This window comes from Sus scrofa, chromosome 15 (genome assembly GCF_054392235.1).
Source record: "Sus scrofa isolate SSC_HxYL_T2T_F1_AM1 chromosome 15, Sscrofa_HxYL_maternal_Yorkshire_Landrace_v2.0, whole genome shotgun sequence".
Taxonomy (NCBI): domain Eukaryota; kingdom Metazoa; phylum Chordata; class Mammalia; order Artiodactyla; family Suidae; genus Sus; species Sus scrofa.
In genome coordinates, this window is record NC_139397.1 from 47,464,521 (window position 1) to 47,477,022 (window position 12,502).

At 50.7% G+C, this 12,502-nt stretch overlaps 1 protein-coding gene across 50 annotated transcripts in view; it reads left to right on the forward strand.

The window, feature by feature from the left end:
• ARHGEF10 (Rho guanine nucleotide exchange factor 10) overlaps positions 1-12,502 on the forward strand; it is a 96,265-nt gene that overhangs the window by 76,089 nt on the left and 7,674 nt on the right. For all 50 annotated transcript variants that reach the window (XM_084999693.1, XM_084999656.1, XM_084999661.1 and 47 more), the window contains 3 exons: positions 738-895; positions 2,711-2,853; positions 9,428-9,602. In XM_084999693.1, coding sequence (XP_084855819.1) covers positions 738-895; positions 2,711-2,853; positions 9,428-9,602 — 476 coding nt within the window. The remainder of the gene's footprint in view (positions 1-737; positions 896-2,710; positions 2,854-9,427; positions 9,603-12,502) is intronic.

Here is a 12,502-nt window from a genome sequence, read left to right on the forward strand (position 1 = left end):
TAGGGAGGACCAGGCTTTTTTTTTTTTTTTTTTTTTTTTTTTTGTCTTTTGTCTTTTGTTGTTGTTGTTGTTGTTGTTGCTATCTCTTGGGCCGCTTCCACGGCATATGGAGGTTCCCAGGCTAGGGGTTGAATCGGAGCTATAGCCACCGGCCTACGCCAGAGCTACAGCAATGCGGGATCCGAGCCGCGTCTGCAACCTACACCACAGCTCACGGCAACACCGGATCGTTAACCCACTGAGCAAGGGCAGGGACCGAACCCGCGACCTCATGGTTCCTAGTCGGATTCATTAACCACTGCGCCACGACGGGAACTTCAGCTTTTTTTATTTTTGTTTTTAAATAGCCTAGGTCTTCTCTTTTAAAAGAAAAGGCGATCACAGTGGTAGTGGTCTTGGTCTTTATTTTATTTTTTTGTCTTTTTAGTGCAGCACCCATGGCAAATGGAGGTTTCCAGGCTAGGGGTCTAATCGGAGCTGTAGCCGCCGGCCTACGCCAGAGCCACAGCCACGTCTGCGACCTACACCACAGCTCACAGCAATGCCGGATCCTTAACCCACTGAGCGAGGCCAGGGATCGAGCCCACAACCTCATTGTTTCTAGTCGGATTCATTAACCACTGAGCCACCAAGGGAACTCCGGTCTTGTTCTTTAAAACAGCTGAGTAGTTCTGGAAGGAGAGGGGAGGGCCGGGAGGCTGGCAGTGACTGTGGCTCCCTCTCTCTTTCTTCCACAGCATTTCCATTTACAAGAGCAGCCAAGGCTCCAAGAAGGTGCGGCTGCAACACTTCTTCGCTCCTGACAAGTCCACAGTCCTGAGCTTGGCCTGCACACCTCAGAACCTGTACGCCGGCCTGGTCAGCGGGGCTGTGGCTGTCTACACCAAAGCAGAAGGCCAGTGTCCCGTGGGCATCTGGGGTGGGGGCCTTGCGCTCTGGATGGTGCCTCTCGTCCCCCATGTCCTGAGGCACATGTGACCCATTAGGGAGGACGGAAATCAGAATGCCACCTGCCCATCACACTGCAAGCTGTGTTCAGCTGGTGCCCTGCTGGCTCCTCCATGGTCCTCAGGCCTTTCCCACAGCTGTTCCCCAGTGCTGTCCTGCCCTCACGTGAGGCCCTTCTGTGTGGAGTGGCTGTCACCCGTCCGTGCCAGCCCTGCTCCCTGGCTCCCGGCCTGGGCCGTTGTCTCATCCAGGGAGAAGTAACCTTCAGCTTAGTTCAGGGCACCCCAGGCTGATCACCCGAGGGATATAAACAAATAGACCCAGACGGAGGGCTGGGCTGGCTGGGAGCTGGGTGCTGAGGAGCCTTGGGAGGAGCCTGCGACTCCCGGGGTTGGGGGGAGCTTCATGGAGGGGGCACAGGGAGCCCTGAGGCTGGTGATTTGCAGCAACTTCCTTAAGGCAGGTTTGGGGGGTCACCTCAGGGAGGAAACCTTGCTCTCCTGGAGGACATGACGTGTATTTAAACACACGTTTGTGCAGATTTATGTGAGCTTCTCCGAGTTCCTCTTGTCTGTGACCTTTCCTGCTTTAGTGGTGAGGCTTGCTCACTCAAGTTGTTTTTTCCTCTGCTCTGGCAGAGATTAAATTTCATGGCAACTATTAACTGTTTGGAAGTTTGAAATTACCCTAATTTCTATCCGGTCTAGTAAGCCGCCAACTTGATCTGGGATAGTTATGGCTATTTCTTCTTACTCAGGCTTTATTTATTTAATTGGGGGAAGCTAGACCTTTATTTTTTTTCCCCAGCATGATTGAGATAAAATTGACACGTAATGTTATGTGAGGTTAAAATGTGCGATGTATTGATTTGGTACACACACATTGCAAAATGATCACCACCCTCTGCTGGCCCCCACCTGCATCACGTCACATACTCACCATTGTTTTTTTGTTGTGAGCACATGTAAGACTCACTCTCGACCACTGTCAGGCATCAGATCCAGATATCTGTTGTTACCTTTGGTCACGGTGCTGTGCTCGCTCCTCAGAACTTCATCTTATAACTGAAGTTTATACTTTCCCACCATCTCCACATTTCCCCACTATAGCTCCTGGCAGCCACCATTCTGCTGTTTCTATGATTTTGGCTTTTTTAGATTCCACATACAAGTGAGACTTTGTCTTTCTCTGTTTGACTTATTCCACTTAGCATCATGGTCTCAAGCTTCATCCATGCTGTCACAAATGGCAAGATTTCATTCTTTTTTATGGCTGAGTAATATTCCATTGTGTGTATATGTATATATACATCACATTTTCTATATCCATTCATTCATCGATGGCTTAGGTTGCTTCCATGTCTCAGCTCTTGTTAAATAAGGCTGCTATGAATGTTGGGGTGCGTGTATCATTTCAAATTAGTGTTTTTGTTTTGTTTGGATAAATACCCTGGAGTGGAATTGCTGGATCATAGGGTAGTTCTGTTTTTCATTTTTTGAGGAACCTCCAGGCTTTTTCCATAGTGGCTGCACTGATTTTCATTCCCACCAACAGGGCATAAGGGTTTCCTTTTCTCCACGTCCTTAGGAACACCTGTGATTTCTTGTCTTTTGATGGTGGCCATTCGACAGGTGTGAGGTGACATCTCACTGTGGTTTTGATTTGCATATCTATAATAATTAATGTACCTATTGGCCATCTGTGTGTCTTCTTTGGAGAAACTCAATGTGAACGCAATTAAAAAAAAATATTTTCTCTTAAGATGGCTCCTGGAATTCTGAACCTCAAACAGTGGTAAAATTGGGCGTCCTGCCAGTTCGAAGTCTACTAGTGATGGAAGACGCGCTGTGGGCGGCCTGCGGAGGTCAAGTCTCTGTGATCAGCGTGGAGACTCATACTGTGGAGGTGAGCCATTTAAAGTGACTGTGCAGTGTGGAAAAGCCCTCAGAGCTAGTCCAGCCAAGGTCCCGGGCTGAGGGTCAAGGAACACTTCTCGAAGGTGGGGAGCTCAGGCAGCATCTTGCCTGTGGCCTGTGCTCAAAGCAAATCCCTCCTGATGGCTTAGAAAGAAGGATTAACTCAAAAATCCCACAACCGTTTTCTAGCCACATCCATGGAATAATTGTCCATTGTTTACCTGCTAATTGATACAAACGTTACCTTAAAAAAAAAAAAAAAAGTGTTCAGTGTGAACGTAAGAGTGAGTCTTCAAGGACATGTGGAAAATTAGTGTTGGATGGAAAAGGTGTTTCAAGTCAGTACGATAAATGGGTCCTTCAGTAGAGATAATGAGACAACGGGCGTGGTCTGGAAGAACCAGAGATGTCTTTCAGGCTCCAACCCTTTCCCCTTCTAGATATTCTGGAGGTGGGAATGTTAAAACATATAAAGCGACAGACTCACAAGATACAAACAGTAGAATGGTTGTCACTTTGCAGTGAGAGCCACTTTCCAAACGTATCATATACCTAGAAGTTGCCATGATAAAGAATATGATCAACTTAGTAAAGTTTTATTTTTTTTTGGTCTTTTTCTAGGGCTGTGCCTGCAGCCTATGGAGGTTCCCAGGCTAGGGGTCTAACTGGAGCTACAGCTGCCAGCCTGTACCGGAGCTACAGCTGCCAGCCTGTACTAGAGCCACAGCAACGCCAGATCCGAGCTGCATCTGAGACCTACACCACAGCTCACGGCAACGCCAGGTCCTTAACCCACTGAGTGAGGCCAGGGATCTAACCTGCAACCTCATGGTTCCTAGTCGGATTTGTTAACCACTGAGCCATTACAGGAACTCCTAGTAAAGTTTTAGAACCTTTTTTTTTTCCCACCCAGTAAGTGTTGTGTGTATCAATTTTTTTTTTTTTTTTTTTTTTTGGTCTTTTTAAGGCCACACTTGTGGCCTATGGAAGTTCCCAGGCTAGGGGTCAAATCAGAGCTATAGCTACTGGCCTACACCACAGCCACACAACACAGGATCTGAGCCTCATCTGTGACCTACACCACACACCACAGCTCATGGCAATGCCAGATCCTTGACCCACTGAGAGAGGCCAAGGATGGAACCTGTGTCCTCAGGTTTGTTACTGCTGAGCCACGATGGGAACTCCCTGCCCGATGACAAAGCAGTTCCTTGGAGAATTTTGCCTGGAAACTGGGTGAGTCTGAGCGTGCAGGGCATGGGGTCATCTACCTGCGGCAGAGGAGCTTGGAGTCCTCTGTGGTCACTGTCTTGTGGCCTCTGTTCCTTTAAGCGCTCAGGGGAGGCCGTGGACACCTCCCAGCTCACGGGGGGCCCATCTGGGCTGTGCTGGCGCAGCCTGCCACCGTGACCGCGATCGCGGAGGCAGTCGCGCTTGGCTTGGTTTCTTGGAGCAGATTTGCGTGTGATCTGCTCACCACCATGCTGTGTGTGGTGGGGGCCATAGAAGGATTTAAATATGGAACAGATGTGATGAAATCTGTCTTCTCAGAGGGTTTTTTGAGGCGTAAAGGGGGCGAGATTGGAGACTGAAGACGCACTGGGAAGGTTAGTCCAGAGCCCCGCCAGGAAAATTCCACTCTGCATTGGAAGGGTGGATTGGGAGAACTTAAGGTGGATGCTGCAGGCCCTGGAGGTGTGCGGCCGGGGGTGCTTCTGTGAGCAAAAGCAGCCAGTTGTGAAGGCCAAGGACAGCGAGGCAGACTTTCCTAGAGGGCTCAAGCTCCACCCTCTGGGGGCTCATACTTAGGGGGCAAGTGACCTGCCAGGCTGAAGGGAGAGGAAGGTGGGTTAATGGCCATAACTGAATTAACCCAGCACAGAGCAGTGAGTGGGTGGACCCAACCTGCTTAATTGGAAGCGGGTTGAAGGAGTTCACGTCGTGGAGCAGCAGAAACAAATCTGACTAGGAACCGTGAGGTTGCAGGTTCGACCCCTGGCTTCACTCAGTGGGTTAAGGATCCAGTGTTGCTGTGAGCTGTGGTGTAGGTCGCAGACATGGCTCAGATCTGGCATTGCTGTGGCTGTGGTGTCGGCGGCAGCTGTAGCTCTGATTTGACCCATAGCCTGGGAACTTCCATATGCCGCCAGTGCAGCCCTGAAAAGGACAAAAGACAAAAAAAAAAAAGCAGCAGGTTGAGGACCAGTAAACCATGACTTCCTGGCTTCTTCCAGAGGAGGTGTCAGCAGTAATTGTGGAATGATCAGCAGCTGGCAGAGCCAGTGCCTTTGTGCCTTTGTGCTCAAGTAGCACCAGTGTTTCTCTAATGTGCTGTGACATTTTTCTTTTTTTTTTTGGTCTATTCAGGGCTGCACCCATGGCACATGGAAGTTTGGCATTAAGGGTGTGAAGAGAAAGGGGAGTGTGAGGGCATCTGACTAGAAATAGCAGAGGAAGGGGGAACCCCGGGAGAGGGTGTCCTCACAGGAATACAGAGGGAATGTTCGAGAAGTCCAGTGCCCCTGACAAGGCAGGAAATATCCCCTGGGGGGTTCCTGTTGTGACTCAGCGGGTTAAAAACCTGACATGGTGTCTGTGAAGATGTGGGTTCAATCCGTGGCCTCACTTCAGTGGGTTAAGGATCTGGCATTTCCATGAACTGCGGTGTAGGTTGCAGACAAGGCTTGGATCCTGCGTTGCTGTGGCTGTGGTGTAGGCTGGCCGCTCCAGCTCCAACTCGACCCCTAGTCTGGGAACTTCCATATGCCGTGGGTGTGGCCCCAAAAAGACAAAAAGAAAAAAGAATAATCCGATAAGACTGACCAGGAAAAGAAAGGACTCAAATTACTAAAATCAAGAAGGAAGGCAGGGACTTTTACCAATCTTAGAGAAATAAACAGGATTACTAAGGAGAACCATGACAGTTATATGCTAGCAGATGAGATGAGATGACCTGGATGAAATGGACAGGTTGGTAGAAAGGTACAAACTGCCGAGACGGAATTGTGAAGAAGCCGGAAATCTGAATCTCCAAAGCGAGAAAGGATATTGGATCAGTAATCAAAAACCTCCCCACATGAGAACTGTGTCTAGATACTCATGTTGCAACAGAAGAAAGGGTGGGGGAAAAAATGTAATTGTAATGTATACATGTAAGGATAACCTGACCCCCTTGCTGTACAGTGGGAAAATAAAAAAAATATATTAAAAAAAAAAAAACCTCCCCACAAGAAAAGCCCAGGACCAGAAGGTTTCACGGGTGAGTTCTTCCAAACGTGTAAAGATGAACACCAATCTGTCTCAAATTCTTCTAAAACATTTAAAAGTAGGGGACACTTTTTCTTTCTGTAATGCTAGCATTACCCTGATACCAAAGGCAAGCAAAGATATTCCCATCACAGACAGATACAAACCAGCATCCTTACGAATATTGATGCAAAAAATTCTCAGCAGAATGCTACCAAACCAAATTCCACAGCATAAGGGTTATGCTACCATGACCGAGTGGGATTCGTTCCGGAACACAGGGACAGCTCAGTGCAACAACATCAATGTGATACGCCACATTAACAGAACCAAGGGGAAAACCCACAAAATGCTCATCCCAAATTGATGTACAAAATGCATTGGACAAAACCCATCACCCTCTGGTGATAAAAAGTGCTCAGAAAACTGAGAACAGAAGGTGACCTCTCCCTCAGCCTCACAAAGGGCCTCTGGGACAGGCTGGTGGCTGAGTACACTCCTTGGTGAGATGGAAAGCTTCCCACTGAGATGAGGAATGTTGAGGTTGCCCACTCGTTACTTCATTCATCATTCTGGAGGTTCTGGCCTGAGCAGGGGCGCAAGAAAAAGGAGGGGAAGGGGATCCGGGTTGAAAGGAAGAAGTAAAATCCTCTCTGTTTGCAGATGACATGATCTTTATGCGGAAAATCCTAACAAATCCACAGAAAATGTTAGAAGTCATAAACAAGTTCAGTACACAAAAATCTTTAATTTCTGCACATTTCAGCAGCAAACAATCTGAGGAAGAAATTAAAAAAAAAACAGCAACTTGGAATTCCCTGTGGCGCAGCAGGTGAAGAAGGATCTGGCATTGTCACTGGAGCAGCTTTGTCGCTACTGTGATGTGGGTTTTATCTTTGGCCTAGGAACTTCCCCGTGCTGCGGGCAGGTCCAGAAAAACCCCTTCACTTATAATACATCGAAAAGAACATGACAGAAATCCCAAGTTGATCTGAAGATTTAACATGACCCCATCCAAGTCCCAATGGCCTTTTTTTTAAAAAAAAAAAAAAACAAAACTTGACAAGCAGATCCTAGAATTCACATGGAAGTTCAAGGGACCCACAGTCGCCAAAACGGTCTTGAAAAAGAACAAGTGAGGGACTCCCACTTCCTAATTTCAGATTTTGCTTTGCAGCTGCAGTAGTGGAGACAGTGTGGTGCTGGCACAGGGACAGGCAGACAGACCGATGGGGCAGAATTGCCAGCCCACAAATAAAGCCACCTGTCCATGGTCAATTCACTGTCAACAAAGGTGCCAAAACGATTTGTGGAGAAAGAATCGTCTTTAACAGACAGCTCTGGAACAGCTGTACATCCACACGCAAGAGGGTGAAGCTGGATCCTTTACCTAACACCACACACACAAGTGGGGTAAAATGAGAGTTCCCATTGTGGCTCAGCGGGTTCAGAACCCAACATTGTCTCTGTGAGGGTGTGGGTTGGATCCCTGACCTTGCTCAGGGGGTTAAGGATCCAGTGTTGCTGTGAGCCGTGGTGTAGGTTGCAGATGCGGCTTGGATCCTGCCTTGCTGTGGCTGTGGAGTAGGCCGGCACCTGCAGCTCCTATTTGACCCCTAACCTGGGAACCTCCATATGCCTTGGGTGCAGCCCTGACAGGGGAAAAAAAGGGGGTGTGTAAAATGGATTAAACCTAAGTGTAAGAGCTAAAACTAACCCTACAGGAAAACCTGAGAGTAAATCTTTGTGACCGGATCTGACGCCTAAAGTGGAAGCAACCAAGGGGGAAAAACAGATAAATTTATCTTTATAAAAATTAAGACCTTGTGTGCTTCAAAGAAAGCTATCAATAAAGTGTAAAGACACCCCACAGAATGGCAAAAAATATTTACAAATCTGCCAAGAATATGTAACAGTTTATATAACTTGCAGCTCAACAATAAGAGTAGCCCACTTAAAAAAGGGACCAGGGATCTGAACGGAGGTTTCTCCAGAGAAGATAGGCAGTTGGCCCTTGCATACCTGGAGGGATTTGCAGCATCATTAGTCCTTAGAAAAACACAAACCCACACGACCGTGAGATCCCACCTCACCCTCTAGGACCACAAAAGTAGGAGAAGGATGTTAACAGGCACAGGACAGGGTGTGGGGTCAAGGCTGCAGCCTTGCTGGGGGGATGGGACACGTGGTAGCCCTTGAAGGAGAGCCTGCCCTTCCTCAAAAGTGAAGCATGGAATCACTACGTGACCCAGCATTTCCGATCACATGCATGTACTTGAGAAAACCCAATGCACATGTTCACACACACACACATACACCGGAGGTGCCAAGGGCTCAAGTACTGCCTGCCCTGCAGGGCCAGGGCCGGGCCCCAGAGAGCAGGTCCTCGTCTTTTCTGGATTTCCCTGTTCCCTCCTGGGATGGTGCAGTCGGCTCTGGGATGGGCATGTGGTGGTGCCCCCTTCCCCCTGGGATGACAATCCTGCCAGCTTCCTGACTTCAGGCTGACCCTGCACCCCTCCCCATCCCCAGCTCTGCACCCCCTGTGCAGGGGCCCAGGATGCCCACCCATCCTGGTTTAGGGGCCCAGGACGCCCTCCTTTCCCCGTGCAGGGGCCTGGAATGCCCCCCTGTCCCCATGCAATCTTCAGTTGAAATGAGCTGTGATGCTGGTGGACGTGGAGTCTCCTGTCCGACTGAAATCAGTGGTTCACTGTCTCCCTTCAGTCTAGCTCAGGGACTGCCGCACGGCATGGGTGAGCATGAAGATTTACCTGGCGAACTCTTTCCGTGAGGGTGGGTGTACAGGGATGGGTGAGCTCGGCCTCTCCAATCCCTGAGAGGCAGTGAGTACAGCTGCCCAGCACCAGCCTGTCATAGTTCTGCCTCTTGGGTCCCTGTGGAGCAGGGTTGTCTGGAGGGACAGTGGGGCAGTGAGGGTCAGACAGAAGCAGCAGGTGGCCACTGGGAACAAAGCAAGGGTGGTACAGCTCAGTATCGAGGAGACCCTGAGCTCCACAGGTTTCGCAGCAGGCGGGCATGCACCCTTGTTCCTGCTCAGGTTTAGGGGCACTGGTGAGTCTGCATGAGTCTGGGCCCACAGCTCAGCATCCAAGGGTCTGGGTGACAGAGCCTTTGCTGGGGATGGATGAAGGCAGGGGACATATGGCACTGGCTGGACACCACATGGGCGGGACCAGGCGCTGCTTGAGGTTTAAGGAGCAGTGCAAAGGGTGGGTCTGCCACAGCTGATGGACATGGGGTGAAGCTCCGTGCATCCCGAAGCCCGGCCGTAACTCTCTCCTTGGTCTCCACAGAGTCAGCTGGAGGCCCACCAGGAGGAGGGCATGGTGGTCTCGCACATGGCCATCGCCGGTGTGGGGATCTGGGTCGCCTTCACCTCAGGGTCCACGCTCCGCCTTTTCCACACAGAGACGCTCAAGCATCTCCAGGACATCAACATCGCCACTCCCGTCCACCACATGCTGCCAGGTGGGGCTCCTGTTCCCCGCTGCCCGCTTCCCCCAGGGCCAGGGCTCAGGACGTGTCCGGTGACCCTGAGGATGTTTGCACGGGGGTGAAGCAGGGGGACACAAACCTGAAGTTGAAGAGCAGAGAGGAGGAGTCTTGCTGGGGGGTCACAGGGCAGCTCCGCTGGATTCCATCAGCAATTCCCACCACTTCCGTGGGAAGGGTGTTTCCCAACAGGGGAGTAAAACCAGCCAAGGAGCAGAGGTGGGTGCAGGAGAGGTGTGTGCGTGTGTGTGTGTGTGTGTGTGTGTGTGTGTGTGTGTGTGTGTGTGTGTACAGCTGGTGTGTATAGCATGTGTGTGTGTGTGTGCATACATGTGTGCCTGGTGTGTATATGGATACACTTGGGCTTGGTGTGTACGAGCATGTGGCTAGCGTATGTAAGCATGTTGCAGGTGTATGCACGTGTGTAGCTAGTGTGTATATGCATGGCCTGGTGTGTATGAACATGCACCTAGGTCTCTAAGCCTGTACCTGGTGGGTGTGTGTGTGTGGCTAGTGCAGAGCCATGTGGCTGGTATGTAGAGGCGTCTAGCCAATACCTACATGCATGTACCTGTTGTGATGATCATGCCTTTGTTCTGTATATGCATGTAGCCGATGTGTGTTGGCCTACGGCTGGCATGTAAGCCTGTGTATGGCATGTGTACATATTAGCTGGCACGTGTCAGCCCGTGGAGAGTGCGCATGAGCACAGGTGGCCGGGCTGAAGGAAGTCGGTGGTGGTTTGAGCAGGCGTGTGGCTCCAGGCTGAGTCCTGGGAAGAGTGTCTGTGTCGGGGGTGGGGCAGGGGAGTCTGGTGTGGTCCAGGCCTGGCTGGAGGCGGCAGGGAGAGTGCAGGCACTGAGGAAGTGGGCTGCAGTGCTGAGTGTGCCTGAGAGGTGGTGGGGGTGCACTGGGATCTTCGGAAGAGCGCAAAATCGGGAACAGACCGAGACACAGAGGGGGTTGAGGGAAATGGTGCATCCATCTGGTGCTGCTGAGCACAGACCCAGCAGGAAGCTGGAGCTCAGGGTCTGGCAGGTGGGCCAGAGGTCAGGGGGATGCAGTTTGGGAGTTTGTCCTTTGGGGAGTGATGAGGGACAGGGTTCAGGAGGGAAGGGTTGGTGAGAAGAGCATATCAGACATGCTGGAGAGGGATGGGAGGGGGAGGGGGTGGAGGGGGAGGAGGGATGGGAGGGGGAGGCCAGGGAGCTGCCTGCTGGTTCCAGGTGCTGCTAAGGCCGAGGACAGACTAGGAGCTGATGCGTGAGTGTGCATGCAAGCAGAAGGATTTAACCCCTCGAGCTGGCTCTGCACAAAGCAGTTTAAAACAACCAGGTATCTTTGTTCAGTGAGGAAATGGAGCCTCACCTATTTAGGAAAAGACAGTGGTTCACAACTTCCAGCACTTTGCTGTGGGACCAGCACAGGCTGAGGGAATGTGTTTGAAGCTGGGTTGTAGTTGTTGGGATGAAACTTGTCCAGATTTGTAGATGCCCAAGCACAGCCCTTTCTCCAGGGAGGCCTGTGCTCAGAGGTCCATCCACACCCGTGGGAGGAGGTGGTGTTGGTGCCCCTGCCTGGCCGCCCCTCGCTCCTCCCCCAGGTCCCTTCCGGAACCCACTGGTTGGGCGCACCCTCCTGGGCCCTGCTGGAGAAGGGGAAGTTTGCCCCCAACCCCGTGTGGGATCCTCCCTCCCAGTTGCTCTTGGTCCATCCCTCGATGGTCTGGTTTCTGATGTGTTTTCTTATCTGGGGACAGGCACCCTTCCTCCTCCTTAGAAGCGTCTGCCCCTCAGGCCAGTGTCCCAGGGGTCTGTCTTACGCTCAGACACCTGAGACGAGAGCAGGGAGTCCAGGTCGTGGGGCTACTGCCATCCTGGACACGCAGACGTAGAGCCTCCTTTCAGACCTGTGTTCCTGCACTTACCAAGTGGATTTTGTTACGTGCACGTACCAGCAATATGTAAAAGTGTCCTTTATTGCTCTCACTGGAATGTAAAATTCCAGGATGTTCTAGAGAGGAAGACTTCTCAAGCCAGAAAAACAAAGTTAAAAAAAATTATTATCCTGTAACTCACGTCTTTTTCTGCAGTGAAATTGATGAAATCTGTTCAGTCCCCTGGGGTCTTGCTCTGCCTCCCGGGGGCCTCTGACTGTGTGACCTCGGTTCCTTCTCTTCTGTTTGGAGACCAGTTCCAAGCCCATCTGCTCAGCTCTTTGCCCTGAACCACATCAGATGTGACAGCCACGCAGTGGTAGGGACACCATGGATCAGCACACATGCAGTTGGTCAACTTCAGCCACAAGGAGGGTGCTGGACATGGGGCAGAGGAGTTTCCCGCACCCCGGCCCCGGTCACGAGTCAGTAGGAACTGTGTCAGGAAGCCCTGTTTCCCTCCTTGCCCAGGACAGTTGAGGCAGGATGTTTTTATGGAAAAGTGCTGAGACCTCCTGACAGATGAGCCGTTTCACGTCCCTCCAGTGACTGCATTGCCTTCCAGGGGTGACGTAACCAAAGGAAGGCGCCAAGTTTTTCTACTTAAAAAAACAAACAAACAAAAAAACCTCAGTGTAATTTTTCTAAATACCATCAACCACTTCATAAGGGGATTCAGCAGCTTGGACAGGGCTCTTGATTAGTTATGATCCTCCTGAATGGGAAAATCACCACCTTTCGAAGTACTAGTCAGTTAAACTTTCACGTGTGAAATTAGAGGTGAGCCCTAGGCTACTTTGGAAATGGAACAAACCACACCTGCGGAGCTTGGGCTCTTAGTCAATTCTGAATGCTCTCCAACCAGTTGCAAAGAAGAACGGCTATTGCGGTTTTCCAACTTCCTCCACCTGTGCTATGGTTTAGTGGAAGTTTGGGGGTC